This window comes from Lichenostomus cassidix, unplaced genomic scaffold, assembly GCF_008360975.1.
Source record: "Lichenostomus cassidix isolate B80296 unplaced genomic scaffold, HeHo_3.0 HiC_scaffold_42, whole genome shotgun sequence".
Taxonomy (NCBI): domain Eukaryota; kingdom Metazoa; phylum Chordata; class Aves; order Passeriformes; family Meliphagidae; genus Lichenostomus; species Lichenostomus cassidix.
In genome coordinates, this window is record NW_028147241.1 from 115,001 (window position 1) to 131,245 (window position 16,245).

General features: G+C 42.8%; 1 protein-coding gene across 3 annotated transcripts in view; it reads left to right on the forward strand.

Annotated features, from left to right (window-relative positions):
* The window catches only part of SNRPA (small nuclear ribonucleoprotein polypeptide A), an 11,145-nt gene extending 538 nt beyond the window's left edge, over nt 1-10,607 (forward strand). The window contains exons 2-7 of one of the 3 annotated variants that reach the window (XM_085043912.1): nt 1,615-1,787; nt 4,469-4,660; nt 6,443-6,613; nt 7,158-7,246; nt 7,778-8,487; nt 9,113-10,607. In XM_085043912.1, the coding sequence (XP_084900038.1) occupies nt 1,615-1,787; nt 4,469-4,660; nt 6,443-6,613; nt 7,158-7,246; nt 7,778-7,937 (785 nt within the window). In that variant the 3' untranslated portion in view covers nt 7,938-8,487; nt 9,113-10,607. Of the gene's footprint in view, nt 1-1,614; nt 1,788-4,468; nt 4,661-6,442; nt 6,614-7,157; nt 7,247-7,777; nt 8,732-9,112 lie in introns of all 3 variants that reach the window. The other 2 variants (XM_085043913.1, XM_085043914.1) reach the window with 2 other exon arrangements.
* The last annotated feature ends 5,638 nt before the right edge of the window (nt 10,608-16,245 follow it).

Consider the following 16,245-nt stretch of genomic DNA (forward strand, 5'->3'; position numbering starts at 1 on the left):
TCCCAAATATTCCAAAATGTCCCCAGATGTTCTCAATGATGTCATCCCATTGTCCCCAATGTCCCCAAAACGTCCTAAAATATCACCAATGGTGTCTTCCCAGTGTTCCCAAAATGTCCCCAATACCCCCAAATCCCCAAAATGTCCCCAAAATATCCCCAAACATTCTCATTTATATCCTCCCAGTGTTTCAAAATGTCCCCAAAACATCCTGAAATATTTTCAATGATGTCATCCCAATGTCCCTAATGTCCCCGAAACACCCTGAAATATCACCAATGATGTCTCTCCAATATCCCCATTATGTCCCCAATGTCCCCAAATACCCGCAGTGATGTTCTCCTAATGCCCCAAATGTCGTCAATGTCCCAAAACGTTCCCCAAATCACTCCAAAATGTCCTGAAGTATTCTCAGTGATGTCATCCCAATGTCCCCAAATATCCCAAAATGTCCCAAAACATCCCCAAATCCCCCAAATGGCCCCAAAATGTCCCTAAGTGTTCTCAATTACATCTTCCCAATGTCCCCAAAATGTCCCAAAATATTCTCAATCATGGCCTCCCAATGTCCCCAAATGTTCCCAAATCCCCAAAATATCCCCAACATCCCCAAATCCCCTAAATGTCCCCATGTCCTCAATGTCCCCAATATCCCCAAAATATCCCCAAATATTCTCATTTATGTCCTCCCAGAGTCCCCAAAATGTCCTGAAATATTCCCAGTGATGTCATCCCAATGTCCCCAAATGTCCCCAACATCCCCAAATCCACTCATTGTCCCCAAATATCCCCAATGTCCCCAAATCTCCTAAATGTCCCCAATGTCCTCAACATCCCCAATGTCCCCTAAATGTCCCCAATGTCCCCAACATCCCCAATGTCCCCTAAATGTCCTCAATATTCCCAGTGTCCCCAAATTCCCTAAATATCTGAAATGTTCTCAATGTCCTCAAACCCCTTAAATGTCCCCAATGTCCCCAATGTTCAGAAAATGTCCCCAAATATTGTCATTTAAATCCTCTCAGTGTCCCCAAAATGTCCCCAAATCATCCCAAAACGTCCTGAAATATTTTCAATGATGTCATCCCAATGTCCCCAAATGTTCCCAAATGTCCCCAAAACATCCCGAAATATCATCGGTGATGTCATCCGAATGTCCCCAATGTCCCCAAATCCCTTAAATGTCCCCAATCTCCCCAATGTCCCAACAGTGTCCCAGCATCCCCCAATGTCACCAAGTATCCGCAATGTCCCAAATATCCCCAAATCCACTAATTGTCCCCAATATTCCCTAAATGCCCCAAGTATCCCCAGTGTCCCCAAATTCCCTAAATGTCTGAAAGGTCCCCCAATGTCCCCAAATCCCCCAAATGTCCCCAAATCCCGCATATCCCCTAAATGTCCCCAGTGTCCCCACTGCTGTCCCCAATGTCTCTGCTGTCCCCATTAATGTCCCCCCGGTCTGTCACAGAGCTGAAGAAGTCGCTGTCCCCATTCATGTCCCCACTAATGTCACTCCTGCTGTCCCTGTGTGTGGCAGAGCTGAAGAAGTCGCTGTCCCCACTGATGTCCCCGCTGTCCCCATTAATGTCTGGCTGTCCCTGTGTGTGGCAGAGCTGAAGAAGTCGCTGTACGCCATCTTCTCGCAGTTTGGGCAGATCCTGGACATCCTGGTGTCGCGCAGCCTCAGGATGAGGGGACAGGCCTTCGTCATCTTCAAGGAGATGAGCAGTGCCACCAACGCCCTGCGCTCCATGCAGGGCTTCCCCTTCTACGATAAACCCATGGTGAGAGGGGACTGAGGCAAAAACAGGGCGTTGGGGAAAAAAAACGTGAATTTGTAGGAAAAAACTGTCATTTTTCTGGGAAAAAAAGGTGTATTTGTAGGAAAAAAGGCAAAATTTGGCTGTAAATCCACTCAAAATCTAACCTGGAACACAACAAATCTTCCCTTCTACAATAAACCCGTGGTGGGACACCAGGCTGGGGGGAAAAAACTAAATTTTGGGGAAAAAATGCGAATTTATAGGAAAAAAACGTGATTTTCTAGGGAAAAAAGGTGAATTTCTAGGAAAAAACCACAAAATTCGGTTGTAAATCCACCTAAAATCCAACCTGGAACACAACAAATCTTCCCTTTCTATGATAAACCCATGGGGAGACACCAGGCTGGGGGGAATACAGGGATTTTGGGAAAAAATGTGAAATTCTAGGAAAAAACACAAATTTCTAGGGGGAAAAAAATGAAATTTGGCTGTAAATCCACCTATAATCCAACCTGGAACACAACAAATCTTCCCTTTCTATGATAAACCCGTGATGAGACACCAGGCTGGGGGAAAAACGGGGATTTTGGGAAAAAACCACGAAACTTTGGCAAAAAAATGCAGTTTTTTGGGAAAAACCCTGGAAATTCAGGTGTAAATCAACCCAAAATCCATCCAGAAATGCATCAGAATCTAACCTGGACCAACCCAAACCCATGGGGAGACTGAATTTTGGGGGAAAAATGAGGAATTTTGGGGGAAAAGGCAAAATTTTGGGGAAAAAAATTAGAATTTCTATGAAAAATCCCCAAATTGGTGGGAAAAAAACCCTGAAATCCAACCTGGACTCCCCAGAGTTTCCCCTCTATGATAAACCCGTGGTGAGAGGAGATCTTGGGGGGGATATGTGAAAATTTGGGACAAAACCACAAAATTTTGGGAAAAGAACGTGAAATTCTGGTGTAAATCAGCCCAAAATCCACCCAGGAATGCATCAAAATCCAACCTGGAACAACCCAAACCCATGGGGAGATGAGATTTTGGGGGGAAAATGAGGAATATTGGGGAAAAAAAGCCAAATTTTGGGGGAAAAATGTGCAATTCTTGGAAAAAAATGCGAATTTCTAGGAAAAAAATGCAAAATTTGTCTGTAAAGTCACCCAAAACCCACTGTGAGCAACTCAGGATAAACCCTTTCTACGATAAACCCATGGTGAGACAGAATTTCAGGGGAAAAAATGTAAAATTTTGGGGAAAAAATGCGAAATTTTGGGAAAAAACCAGCGATTTTCTGGGGGAAAAAGGGGAAATTTTGGGAAACAAACGTGAAATTTGACTAAATCTTCCTAAAAGTGAACCTGAAATGCAACAAATTTTCTTTTTCTACCATAAACCCATGGTGAGATGGAATTTGGGGGGAAAATGAGGGATTTTGGGAAAAACACCATAACTTTCAGGAAAAACCGCCAAATTTGGGGGAAAAAAAAGGCAAAATTTGGAGAAAACCACAAAATTTTTGCTTTAAATGTACCCAAAATCCACTGTGAGCAACTCAGGATTTACCCTTTCTATGATGCATCCATGGTGAGACCAAAGTTTGGGGGAAAAACCCAAAATTTTGGGGGAAAACTGCAAATTTCTACAAAAAATACACATTTTTAGGAAAAAAACATGAAATTTGGTCGTAAGTTGACCTAAAATCACATCAGGAAGTTTCTCCGAATTTCCTTTTTTACGATAAATTCATGGGGAGATGAGATTTTGGGGGAAAAACCTAAATTTTGGGGAAAAATTCCTACCAAAACTTCCCAAAATCCCTCAAAAAACTCCCAAATCTCTCTTGAAATTCCCTCAAATCCCTCAGAATTTCCCCCAAATCCCTCTGAAAACTCAAAAAATTCCCCCAAAAAATCCCCCAAAATACCTAAAAATTCCCCAAAAAATCCCAAAATTTAAAAAAAAATCCCCAAAAAATCCCAAAAATTCAAAATGCCCCAAAATACCTAAAATGTCTAAAATAAAAAAAATCCCCAAAATTAAAAATCCCCAAAATAAAAAAAATCCCCCAATTAACCAAAAAATGCCTTAAAAATTTAAAAAAAAAATCCCAGAAATTAAAAAAAAAATCCCAAAAAACCTCCACCAAAAATCCCCAAAAAACCCCAAAAATCCCCGAAACATTTCAAAATTCCAAAACTCCCAATTTTCCCAAATCCAGCGGCTCCAGTACGCTAAGAGTGACTCAGACATCATCGCCAAGATGAAAAGGAAATTCAAAATCTCCTAAAAACCCTCAGAATGTCACTCAAATTTCTTCTGAACCCCCAAAATCAATCCCAAAATTCCCATAAAATGGTCCCAAAAATTACCCAAAAAGTTCTGAAAAATCAAAAAAAATCCCCAAAATTTTCCCAAAAATACCTAAAAAAACCTAAAAAATGCCTAAAAAACACCAAAAAATCCCAAAAATTCCTCCAAAACTCCTGAAAATTCCTCCAAAAAATCCCCCAAAGATACCTAAGAATTTGAAAAAATTCCCCCAAAATTCCTCAAGAAATCCCAAAAATTAAAAAAAAAAATCCCCCCAAAATTCCAAAAATTCAAATAAATACAAAAATGCCTAAAATCCCCCCAAAAAATCCTCAAAAAATCCCCCCAAAATCCCCCAAAAATCCCAGCTGTTGCTGAATTTCCCACTGCAGCGGATCCAATACGCCAAGTCAGACTCAGACATCATCGCCAAGATGAAGGGAACGTTTGTGGAGCGCGAGAGAGACAGAGAGAGAGACAGGAAGAAGGAGAAGAGGAAGGCCAAGGGGGCAGAGAACCCTGCAGGGAACCCCAAAAAGAGTGGGGCTGCCCAGGGGGCGAACCCTGCAGCCCAAACTGTGCCTGTGAGTGACCCCAGCTCGGATTTGGGGGGATTTGGGATCAGCTCAGGGAGATTTGGGCTCCTTTCGTGGGATTTTTGGATCGTTTCGGGGTTATTTGGGGTGCCAAGGGGGCAGAAAACCCCACAGGGAACCCCAAAAAGAGTGGGGAGCAAACCCTGCCAATCCTGCTGCACCGAGTGTGCCCGTGACTGATCCCAAACCTGGGATTTGGAGGATTTTTTTGGAGCCTTTGGGATTTTGTGGGATTTTGGGGGTGTTTTTGGGATCATTTTATGGGGATTTGGGGTTGTTTTATGGGAATTTTGGGCATTTTGCGATTGTTTTAGGGGGATTTAGGGGGAATTTTTTTGATTTTTTGTGATTTTCTTGTGATGATTTTTTTTTCTTTTTTGGGATTTTTTGGGGATTTTTGGAGGGAATTGTTGGGATTTTTGGGGGATTGTTTAGGGGTGTTTTTTGGGGGGAGGAATTTTTGGGGCATTTTGGGATTTTTCTGGGGATTTTTTGGGGATATTTTGGGGCTTTTGGGATTTTTTGCAATTTTTTGGGGGGGATTTTTGGGTAATTTTAGAGGACTTTTTGGGATCATTTTATGGGGATTTGGGGTTTTATGGGGATTTGGGGGATTTTGCGATTGTGACCCCAAATTTGGGATTTTTTGGGAATTTTCAGGATTTTTTGGGGATTTTATTTTTTTACTTTTGGGGATTTTTTTTCTTTTTTTTTTTGATTATTCAGATTTTTTTTTGCTAATTTTTGGGGATTTTTTTGGGATCATTTTATGGGGATTTTGGGAATTTTTTCGGGATAATTTTTGGGGGACTTTTTGGGATTTTTTTAATTTTTGGGGATTTTAAAAAAAAATTTTCTGAATTTTTTTGGGTCGTTTCAGGGGATTTGTGGGAATTTGGGTTCATTCCTGTGGGATTTTTGGGGATTTGGGGCAATTTTGGGGTTGTTGGTGGGATAATTCAGCTTCATTTGGGGTTTTCCTGCCCGGATTTGGGTTTTTTGGGATTGGGATTGAGTGGAATTTGTGGGATTCTTTTGGGATTTTGTGGGATTTGGGATTTTGTGGGATTTAAGGGATTCTTTTGGGGTTTAATGGGATTTGAGGGATTTTTTGGGGGATTTAGTGTGATTTGGGATTGGAATTTAATGGGATTTGGGGTTGGGATTTAATGGGATTTATGGGATTCTTTGGGGATTTTTCCATTTTCTTTGGGATTTTCCACTTTCCTTCAGAATTTTTCCCTTTCTTTGGGGTTTTTTAAATTCTCTTTCCTTTGGGGTTTCCTTTTCCTCCTCCTCACCATATTTAGGATTTTTTTGGGTTTTCCCCTTTTAGGGCTTAATGAGATTTATGCAATTCTTTAGGGATTTAATGGGATTTAGGAGGATTTGGGGTTGAGGTTGAATGGGATTTGTGGGATTTCTTTTGGGATTTAATGGCATTTAATGGGATTTGGGATTTAATGGGATTTGTGAGATGCTTTTGGAATTGGGATTTAATGGGATTTGGGAATCTTTGGGTATTTCGTGGGATTTGGGATTTAATGGGGTTTTTGGGATTCTTTTGGGATCTTATGGGATTTCAGTTTCTTTGGCATTGGGATTTAATAGAATTTATGGGATTCTTTGGGGATTTAATAGGATTTGTGGGATTCTTTTGGGGGTTTTGCTTTCCTTTGGGATTTTCCCCTTTCCTTTGGGATTTTTTCCCATTTCTTCTCTTCTTTTATATCCTGTCAACCCTATTGATGCTATTTTTGGGTTTTTCAGGGTCTGCCCCTGGCTCAGCCGCCGCGGCTCCTCCCTCACCTGGCCGCAGCTCAGCCTCCCTACATCCCTCCTCCGGGGATGATTCCCCCGCCGGGGATGAACCCGCAGGGCATGGCTGCAGGGGCGATGGCAGCCCAGAGCGGGATCAGCCCCATGGGGACCCCGCAGCCCGTGAGTGAACTATGGGGTTTGTAGGAATTATGGGGTTTGTATGAATTATGGGGTTTGTAGGAATTATGGGGTTTGTAGGAATTATGGGGTTTGTAGGAATTATGGGGTTTGTATGAATTATGGGGTTTGTAGGAATTATGGGGCTTGCAGGGCACTGGGGTCAGGGAACCCGCAGGGCATGGCTGCAGGGGCTGTGGCACCCCAAACTGGGATCAGCCCCGTGGGGGATTTTATGGGGTTTGTAGGGCATTGGGGTCACAGGGGATTCCTGCTGCAGCTCTGAACCCACAGGCTGGGATCAACCCCATGGCCACGTTGTAGCCCGGGAGTTATAGGGTTTTAGAGGGTTTTATAGAGAATTTGTAGCATTTAAGAGGATTCCATAGAGAATGTGGAGAATTTGTGGGATTTTACATGGGATTGATGAGCTTTCTGTGGGATTTCTGTGGGATTTCTGTGGGATTTTCCTCTCCGATCCCCCTGAGCTATTTTTGTGCTAAATTCCCATCATGTTAGGATTTCTAACCCATTGTTTTCTCCTCAGCTGTCAGAAAATCCTCCCAACCACATCCTGTTCCTCACCAACCTCCCCGAGGAGACCAACGAGCTGATGCTGTCCATGCTCTTCAACCAGTGAGAGAATGGGGGAACGGGAATTGGGCAAAAGCCGCATGGGGGAATGCTGGCAGGGGGAGGGGAGGGGAGGGGGGAAGTGGGGATTTTGGGGAGGTTTGGGGGCTTTTGGTTGGGTTTTGGGAATGTTGGATTTTTGGGGGATTTTTTTCCTATTTTCACTGGGATTTTTGGGGATTTTGTGGAATTCCAAATTCCCACTCCCCACAATCCCATTTTCCCCCATTTTTTCCCAATTCCCAGGTTCCCAGGGCTCAAGGAGCTCTGCTTGGTCCTGGGCAGACACGACATCCCTGAGCCCTTGGAATAGGGTTTTTAAGGGATTCTAATGAGATTTTTAATGGGATTTTTTATAGGATCTTTATGGTGTTTGTAGTGGGATTTTGAGCAATTTTAGTGCTATTTCAGTGAATTTTAATGGGATTTTTGTGGGATTTTGAGCAATTTCAATGGGATTTCATGGGATTTGTTTTAAATGTCAAGTTTCAAAGCCCCAAACTGCGATTTTGTCATCTCTTTCCCACCCGCCAGGTTCCCTGGGTTCAAGGAGGTGCGGCTGGTCCCGGGCAGACACGACATTGCCTTCGTGGAGTTCGACTCGGAGGTTCAGGCAGGAGCAGCCCGGGAAGCTCTGCAGGGATTCAAAATCACCCAGAGCAACGCCATGAAGATCTCCTTCGCCAAAAAGTGATCCAAAACTATCCTAAAATTAGCCCAAAATCACCCCAAATCCCCTTGTTCTCTATCCCTGCCCCAGGTAAGTCTGGCTCTGCTCTGGGCAAAGAAAAATTCCCTTTTTTTGACCCAAAATTCACTTTTTTTCACCAAAATCCTTTTTTTTCACCCTCAATTCCCTTTTTTCACCCTAAATTCACTTTTTTGGTCCAAGATTCGCTTTTTTTAATTGGAAATTTCCTTTTTTTCCCCCTAATTTTTTTTTGCATAAATTCCTTTTTTTGCTCCAAAATACCCATTTTTTCATCACAAACTTCCTTTTTATCATCACGAATTTGCTTTTTTTCACCCTAAACTCCATTCTTTTCATCCAAGATTTCCTTTTCCCACCCCAAATTCTCCCTTTTCCCCCCAAAATCTCGTTTTTTCCCTTGAAATCTCAACCCAAAACCTCCTTTTTCACCCCAAATTCTCCTTTCTCACCCCAAATCTCCCTTTCCTCACCCAAAATCCCCCAAATTCACCCCAAAATCACTCAAAATCCTTTTTCCTCTTTCGCTGCTCAGGTAAGTCTGGCTCTGCTCTGGGCATCGAAAAATTCTCTTTTTTTAGCCCAAAATTCACTTTTTCTGGTCCAAAATTCCATTTTTTTGGTCCTAAATTCCTTTTTTTTCCCCCAAAATTTCCTTTTTTCATCCTAAATCACCCAGAGCAATGCCAGGAAGATCTCCTTTACCAAAAAGTGATCAAAAATATCCCAAATTCACCCCGAAACCACCCCTGAGCCATTGTCCCTTTGCCCTGCCCCAGGTAAGTCTGGCTCTGCTCTGGGCAAAGAAAAATTCCCTTTTCTTTTTCCCTAAATTCACCTTTTTTGGTCTGAAATTCGCTTTTTGTGGTCCAAATTTCCCCATTTTTTGCCCTAAATTCACTGGTTTTGGTGTGAAATTCCCCTTTTCCCAAATGTCCTTTTTTTAGCCCCAAATTTTGGGGTTTTTATCCTAATTCCCTTTTTTTGCCCCAAATTCCCATTATTCCACCCCAGAATTTCATTTTCCCATCCCAAATTCTCATTTTTCCATCCCAAATCTCTCTTTCCTCACCCAAAATCTGCTTCACCAAAAAGTGACCCAAAAATACCTAAATTCACCCCAAAACCACCCAAACCCTCTGTCCTTCTCCGTGCCCCAGGTAAGTCTGGCTCTGCTCTGGGCATTGAAAAATTCCCTTTTTTTGGCCCAAAATTCACTTTTTTCCCCCAAAATTCCTTTTTTTATTCCCGAAATTCCCTTTTTTCACAAAAAAATTCCTTTTTTTGTTCACCTGAAATTCCCTTTTTTCACCCTAAATTCCCTTTTTTCGTCACAAACTTCCTTTTTATCATCACAAACTTCTTTTTTTTCACCCTAAACTCCATTCTTTTCATCCAAGATTTCCTTTTCCCACCCCAAATTCTCATTTTTCCACCCAAATTCTCCTTTTATCCCCCAAAATCTCCTTTTTCCACCCCAAATCTCCCTTTCCTCACCCAAAATTACCCAAAATCCTTTTTCCTCTTTCCCTGCCCAGGTCAGTTTGGCTCTGCTCTGGGCATCAAAAAATACTGATTTTTCACCCAAAATTCCCTTTTTTTGTCCCAAAATTCACTTTTTTTCACCCTAAATTCCCTTTTGTTCCACCAAAAATCATCTTTTTTTGGTTCTAAATTGCCTGGTTTTGGCCTAGAATTCACTTTTTTTTGTCCAAAATTCACTTTTTTTGGCCTTAAATTCCCTTTTTTTGCTCCGAATTTCACTTTTTTTGGTCCAAAATTTCTTTTTTTTGATCACAATTTCCCTTTTTTATCCAAATCCCCTTTTTTCACCCTTAACTCCATTTTTTTCATCTCAAATTTCCTTTTTTTTATCACACATTTCCTTTTCTTCATACTGAATTCTCCTTTTTCACCCCAAATTCTTCTTTTCTCACACAAAAGCCCCCAAAATCACCCAAATCCTCTGTTCTCCTCCCCTCTGCTCTGGGCATCAAAAAATTCTCTTTTTTCATCCCAAAATCCTCTTTTTTTTGCCCTAAACTCACTTACTTTGCTCTGAAATTCACTTTTTAAAATTGGAAATTTCCTTTTTTTCACCCTAAATTCCTTTTTTTTGCCTAAATTCATTTTTTATCCCCAAATTCCCTTTTTTCGCCCTAAATTCAGTTTTTTTAATCTGAAATTCCCTTTTTTCATCCTAAATTCCCTTTTTTTCTTCCTAAATTCCATTTTCTTCACCTCAAATTCCCATTTTTCCGTCCCAGATTCTCATTTTTCCTCCCCAAAATCTCCTTTTTCACCCCAAATTAGCATTTTTCCACTCAGTTCACCTTTTTTCACCCTAAATTTTCCTTTTTCCACCCTAAATACTCTTTATCATCCCAAATTCTTCATTTCCACCCCAAATTCCCATTTTTCCACACAGAATTCCCAATTTTTTGCCCAAAATTCCCAATATTTTGGGAGTTTTTTGGGGGAGGTTTGGGGTTTTTCCAGAGTCTCAGCAGACATTGCACCTGGAATTCCTCTAACCCCAAAATTCCCAATTTTCCGCCCAAAATTCCCAGATTTTGGGGTTTTTCCGGAGTCTCTCGGCAGACATTGCACCTGGAATTTCCCTGACCCCAAATAAATCCCAAATAAATCCCAAATAAAATCCTAATGTGAATTCCCAGCTCTGCAGTGATTCTTTTGGGGGTTTTGGGGCATTTTCAGGTTTTTTTAGGGGTTTTTTGGGGAGGTTTTGGGGTCCAGGGGGGCAGGAGGGGTTGGGGGTTTGAGGATTTTGGGGTTTGAGCCCAAAATTTGGGGATTTTAGGGAATTTTACCCCAAATTTGGGGATTTTGAGGGGTTTGATCTCAAAATTTGGGTGCTTTGACTCCAAAATTGGGAGGTTTTTGGGGTTTTGACCCCAAAATTTTGGGATTTTACACCAAAATTTGGGGATTTTGGGGAATTTTATCTCAAAATGTGGGTATTCTGGGGGTTTTGACTCCAAAATTTAGGGGATTTGACCCCAAAATTTTAGGATTTCAGGAGTTTTGACCCCAAAAATTAGGCATTTTGGGGAATTTACCCCAAAATTTTGGGATTTGACACCATCTTTGGTGATTTTGGGTGATTTGAGCCCAAAAATTGGGGATTTTGAGGGACCTGACTCCAAAATTTGGGGATTTAACCATAAAATTTGGGAATTTTTGGATATTTAACCTCAAAATTTGGGATCGGAAATTGTAATTTTGGCTCCAGGATGAGTTTTTGGGTTAAAAAATCCCAAATTTTCTCCTTTTAGGTTTTTTTAATTTCATTTCCAGCTGAGACTTCGCAGAATCTTCGATGGTTTTAGATTTAATAAAAAATAATTCAATAAAAAATCCAAAATTGATCAAAATCGCCTCAATTTTTGGGTGGGGGAGGGGAAAGAGACCTCCTGGGTTTTCCCTTTTTTCCTTTATTTTTTGGGGTTTTTTTCTCCCATTTTCCTCCATTTTGCCCCATTTCTTTAATTTTTCCCAAAATCCCCATTTCCCCCCATTTTTCCTGATTTCCCTCATTTTTTTCCTCAATTTTTCTCCTACTTTCCCCATTTTTCCTCATTTTTTCCCATTTCCCCCAAATTTTCCATTTTCCCCCATTTTTTTTCCAAATTCCCCCATTTCCCCCCCATTTTTCCTGCTGTTTTTCCCCCCAAAATTCCCATTTCTCTTCCATTTTTTCCCGAATTCACCAAATTTTCCCCACAATTTTATTCCCATTTTCCCTCTGTTTTTTCCAAAATTTCTCCTTTTTCCCCATTTTCCCCCTTTTTTCCCCTAATTCCCATTTCTCTTCCATTTTTCCTGTTTTCCCCCAAATCCCCATTTTTTCTCCCACGTTTTTATTCCCATTTTCTCCACCATTTTCCCCAAAATCTCTTTGGGTTTTCCATTTTTTCCCCAATTTCCCCATTTGTTCCCAAAGTCCCTTTCCCCCCCATTCTCCCCATTCTTACTCAATTTGTTCCCAAATTCCCCATTTTCCCCCCATTTTCTCCCCGTTATTTTCACACCTTTTTTTCAAAACCGAATTTCCTGGGGTTTCCTCCATTTTCGCCCCATTTCTCCCAAATTGCCCTGGGTTTTCCCCAAATTCCCCTTTTATTGGTTCTATTCCCATTTCCCCCATTTTTCACCCCTTTTTCCCTGGTTTTTTCCGAAATTCCCCATTTTCCCCATTATTTTTCTGTTTTTTCTGAAATTCCTCCATTTTTTCCCCCATTTTTTCCCAAATTCCCCCTTTCTCCCCTATTTTCCCCCATTTTTCCTCGTTTTACCCCATTTTCCCCCCATTTTTTCCCCAAATTCACCCATTTTTCCCACCTTTTCCCTGTTTTTTTTCCTCATTTTTCCCCATTTTTCCCCCTTTGTTCCCTGTCTTTTCCCAAATTCTCGTGGATTTTCCCCATTTTTTCCCCAATTCCCTCATTTTCCCACAATTCCCATGCTTTTCCCCATTTTGCCCAAATTCCCTCATTTTTTCCCAAATTCACCCTTTTTCGCCCCATTTCACCCCTTTTCCCCCAAATTTCCCCATTTTTCCGCCTTTTTTTCCCCAATTTCCTCATTTTCCCCTATTTCCCCCCCTTTTTCCTCCCATTTTCCCACACTTTTCCCGTTTTTTCCCAAATTCCCCCATTTTCCCCCCATTTTTCCCGTTTTTCCCATTCTCCCCATCCAGCCCCGCCGTTGCCATGGAAACACGCCCCTCCCTCCCTTAAAGGGGCCGCGGCTGCATTTGGGAGAATTTGGGAAAAATTTCGGGATTTGGGAAAATCTGAGAGGAATTTGGGGGGAATTGACGGGGATTTGGGTTTTTTGGGGGAACTGTGAGGGGATTTTGGGGAGAATTTGGAGAATGTGGGGGATTTTTGGGGGATTTGGGAAATATTGATGGGTTTTTGGGGAGTTGAAGGGATTTGGGGGATATGGCGGTTTTGGGGGTTTTGGGGTCTGTGAGGGGATTTAGTGTGAAATTTTGGGATTTAGGGGCTCTTGAGGGAATATGGGGGTTTTGGGTGGAATTTGGGGTTTTAGGGAGGTCTATGGGCAATTTGGGGGACTTTTGGGGGGATTTGGGGTGATTTGGGGGGAATTTTGAGGGAATTTGGGGATTTTTGGGGTCCACGAGGGGATTTTGGGGAGGGTTTTGGGGAATTTGGGGAAATCTGATGGGATTTGGTGGTTTTGGGGTTTCTATGAGAGAGTTTTTGAGAGATTTATGGGAATTTGGGGAAAATGTTGATGGTTTTGGGGGGATTTGGGGTTTTTTGGGAGGTCCAGGAGGGAATTTTGGGAAGGCATTTGGGAATTTGGGGGATTTTGGGGGGATTCGGGGGGAATTGGGAAATTTGGAGTTTTTTCGGGGATGTCTGTGAGGGGATTTTGGGGGGAATTAGGGATTTGGGGGGATTTTGTGGGATTTTGGGGGATCTATGAGGGGATTTGGGGGAAATTTTGGGGGAATTCTCCCTAATTCAAAAAAATTCCCCCAAAATTCCCTCAAACCCTCTACGAAATTCCCACGAATTCCCAGAAATTCCCCCAAATCCCCACAGAATTCGGTGAATTTGGGGGGATTCTGTGGATCTTGGAGGAGCATTTTGGGGAGAATTTTGGGGAATTTCAGGAAATTTTGGAGAAATTTCTGGGAATTCCTAGGAATTTGTGGGGATTTTGAGGGAATTTCAGAGAATTTGGGTGAGTTGTGGGAATTTCGGGGTGTTTTGGGGGAATTTGTAGGAATTGCAAAGAATGTTGGTGTCTCTGAGGGAATTTGAAGGGATTTTGGGGGAATTTCGGGGAAATTTGTGGAAATTTCGAGGAATTTTAGGAGGTTTTGTGGTAATTTGGGAAATTGTGGAGGATTTTCGGGGGATTTGTGGAGATTTTGTGGAAATTTTGGGCTATTTTAGGGTATTTGTGGGAATTTAGGGGTATTTGGGGAAATTTTCGGGAATTTTAGGATGTTTCCTTTGGAATTTGGGTGAATTTGGGGTATTTTGGGGGAATTTCCGGGAATTTTTTGGCAATTGCGGGAGATTTTGGGGGAATTTTGGTGGATTTTGGGGAGATTTCTGGGAATTTTGGGGAATTTCGGGGAATTTGGGAGAATGTGGGGGGGATTTGAGGTTATGTTGGGGAATTTCGGAGAATTTTGTGGAAATTTTGGGGGAGTATGTGGGACTTTTGGAGAATTTGGGGGGATTTTGAGAGTGTTTCGGGGAATTTGGGGGAATTTTGGTGTCTCTGAGGAATTTTTTTTGGGATTTCGGGGAATATTTCGGGGGGTTGGGTGGATTTTGTGGGGATTTGGGGGAATTTCGTGGGGATTTTGAGGGAATTCCGATAAATTTCGTGGGAATCTTGGGGAGATTTCTGGAATTTTTGGGGAAATTTCAGGGAATTTGTGGGAATTTCGGGGAAATTTGGGGTGATTTTCAGGAATTTGGTGGAATTTTTGCGGCTCCCTCAGCCCCCTAGCCCCGCCCCTGTGAATGATTGACAGCCCAATCAGCCAATCGCCTCCCGCGCAAGGCACGCCGGGAGCTGTAGTTCCTCTCCCCTCCCGGGACCTGTGGGGATTTGGGGGGAATTTCGGGCTGTTTTGGGGGCATTTTTGGGGAATTTTGTGGGAATTTTGTAGGAATTTCGTCGTATTTTGTGAGGATTTCGAGGGAATTTCGAGGGATTTGGGAGAATTTCGTGGCAATTTCCGGCGATTTTGGGGTCTCCCAGGGAATTTGGGAGTATTTGGAGGGAATTTCGGAGAATTTTGTCGGAATTTGTGGGAATTTTGGGGAATTTTGTGGGAACTCTGGGAGGATTGGGGAGGAATTTGTGGGAATTTTGGGCTATTCCTGGGGTTTGGGGGGTATTTCAGGGGATTTTGTGGAATTTTTGGGAGATTTCGGATAATTTTGTGGCAATTTCGGGGGATTTTGGGGGAATTTGGAGTCTCTGAGGGGATTTTGGGGAATTTTGAGGGTTTTTTGTGGAAATTCTGGGGAATTCGTGGGGGTCTTGAGGGAATTCTGGGGCAATTTTGGTGGAATATGGTAGACTGTGGAAATTTTGGGGAATTTAGGGGGATTTTGTGGGAATTTTGGAGTATTTGGGGGAAATTTGTGGGAATTTTGAGGGAATTTGGGGAATTTGGGGGGAATTTTGGGAGCTTTTGTGTGGATTTTGAGGGATTTTGGGGAATTTTGGGGAATCTTTGTGGATTTTTGGGGATTTCTGGGAATGTTGAGGAATTTTGGGGTCTCTGAGGGAATTTTGAGGGATTTTGGGGGAATTTTGGGGAATTTCGTGGTGTTTTGTGGGAATTTTGAGGGAATTTTGAGGGAATTTTGAGGGATTTGGGGGAATTTTGTGGGAATTATGGGAGAGTTTGGAGGATTTTGGGGTGATTTGTGTGTATTTTGGGAAAATTTGGGGAAATTTGGGGAAATTTGGGGAAATTTGTGGCAATTGCGGGGCTTTTGGGGGCAATTTCGGGGTATTTTGGGGAGATTTTTGGGAATTTTGTGGGAATTTCGGGGAATTTTTGGAGGTTTTGTGTGGATTTAGGGGGGAATTTGGGGAATGTTGTGGGAATTTCAGGGAATTGAGTGCATCTGGGGAGAATTTGTGGGAATTTTGGGGAAATTTGTGGGGAATTTCGGTGTATTTTGGGGGAATTTCGGTGAATTTCGTGGAAATCTTGGGCTGATTTGAGGAACTCCTGGTGGTCCCTCAGCACCCCTAGCCCCGCCCCCTGTGAATGATTGACAGCTCCCTGCTCCAATCCCCTCCCGCGCAAAGCACGCCGGGAGCTGTAGTTCTCTGTAGTTCCTCTCCCCTCCCGGTTACCGGCGGGGATATGTGGGAATTTCGGGCTATTTTGGGGAGATTTGTGGGAATTTCGATTAATTTTGGAGAATTTCAGAGGAACTTGGGGGAATTTTGGGACATTGTGGGGAAATTTGTGGGAATTTGGTGGAATTTCAGTGTATTTCGGGGGGAATTTCGGTGAATTTGGTGGAAATTTCGGGCTGATTTGTGGAATTCTCGGTGGTCCTTAGCCCCGCCCCCTGTGGATGAGTGACAGCTCTCCCCGCCAATCGCAATCCCGCGCAAAGCGCGCTGGGAGCTGTAGTTCTCGGTGGTTCCTCCCCGCCCCTCTCCCCTCCCCTCCGGTTACCGGCGGCGCGCGGGAGGGGCGGGGCGGGGCGGGGGGGGAGGGGCCGCCGGGGCTCCCGGGGGTCTCGGG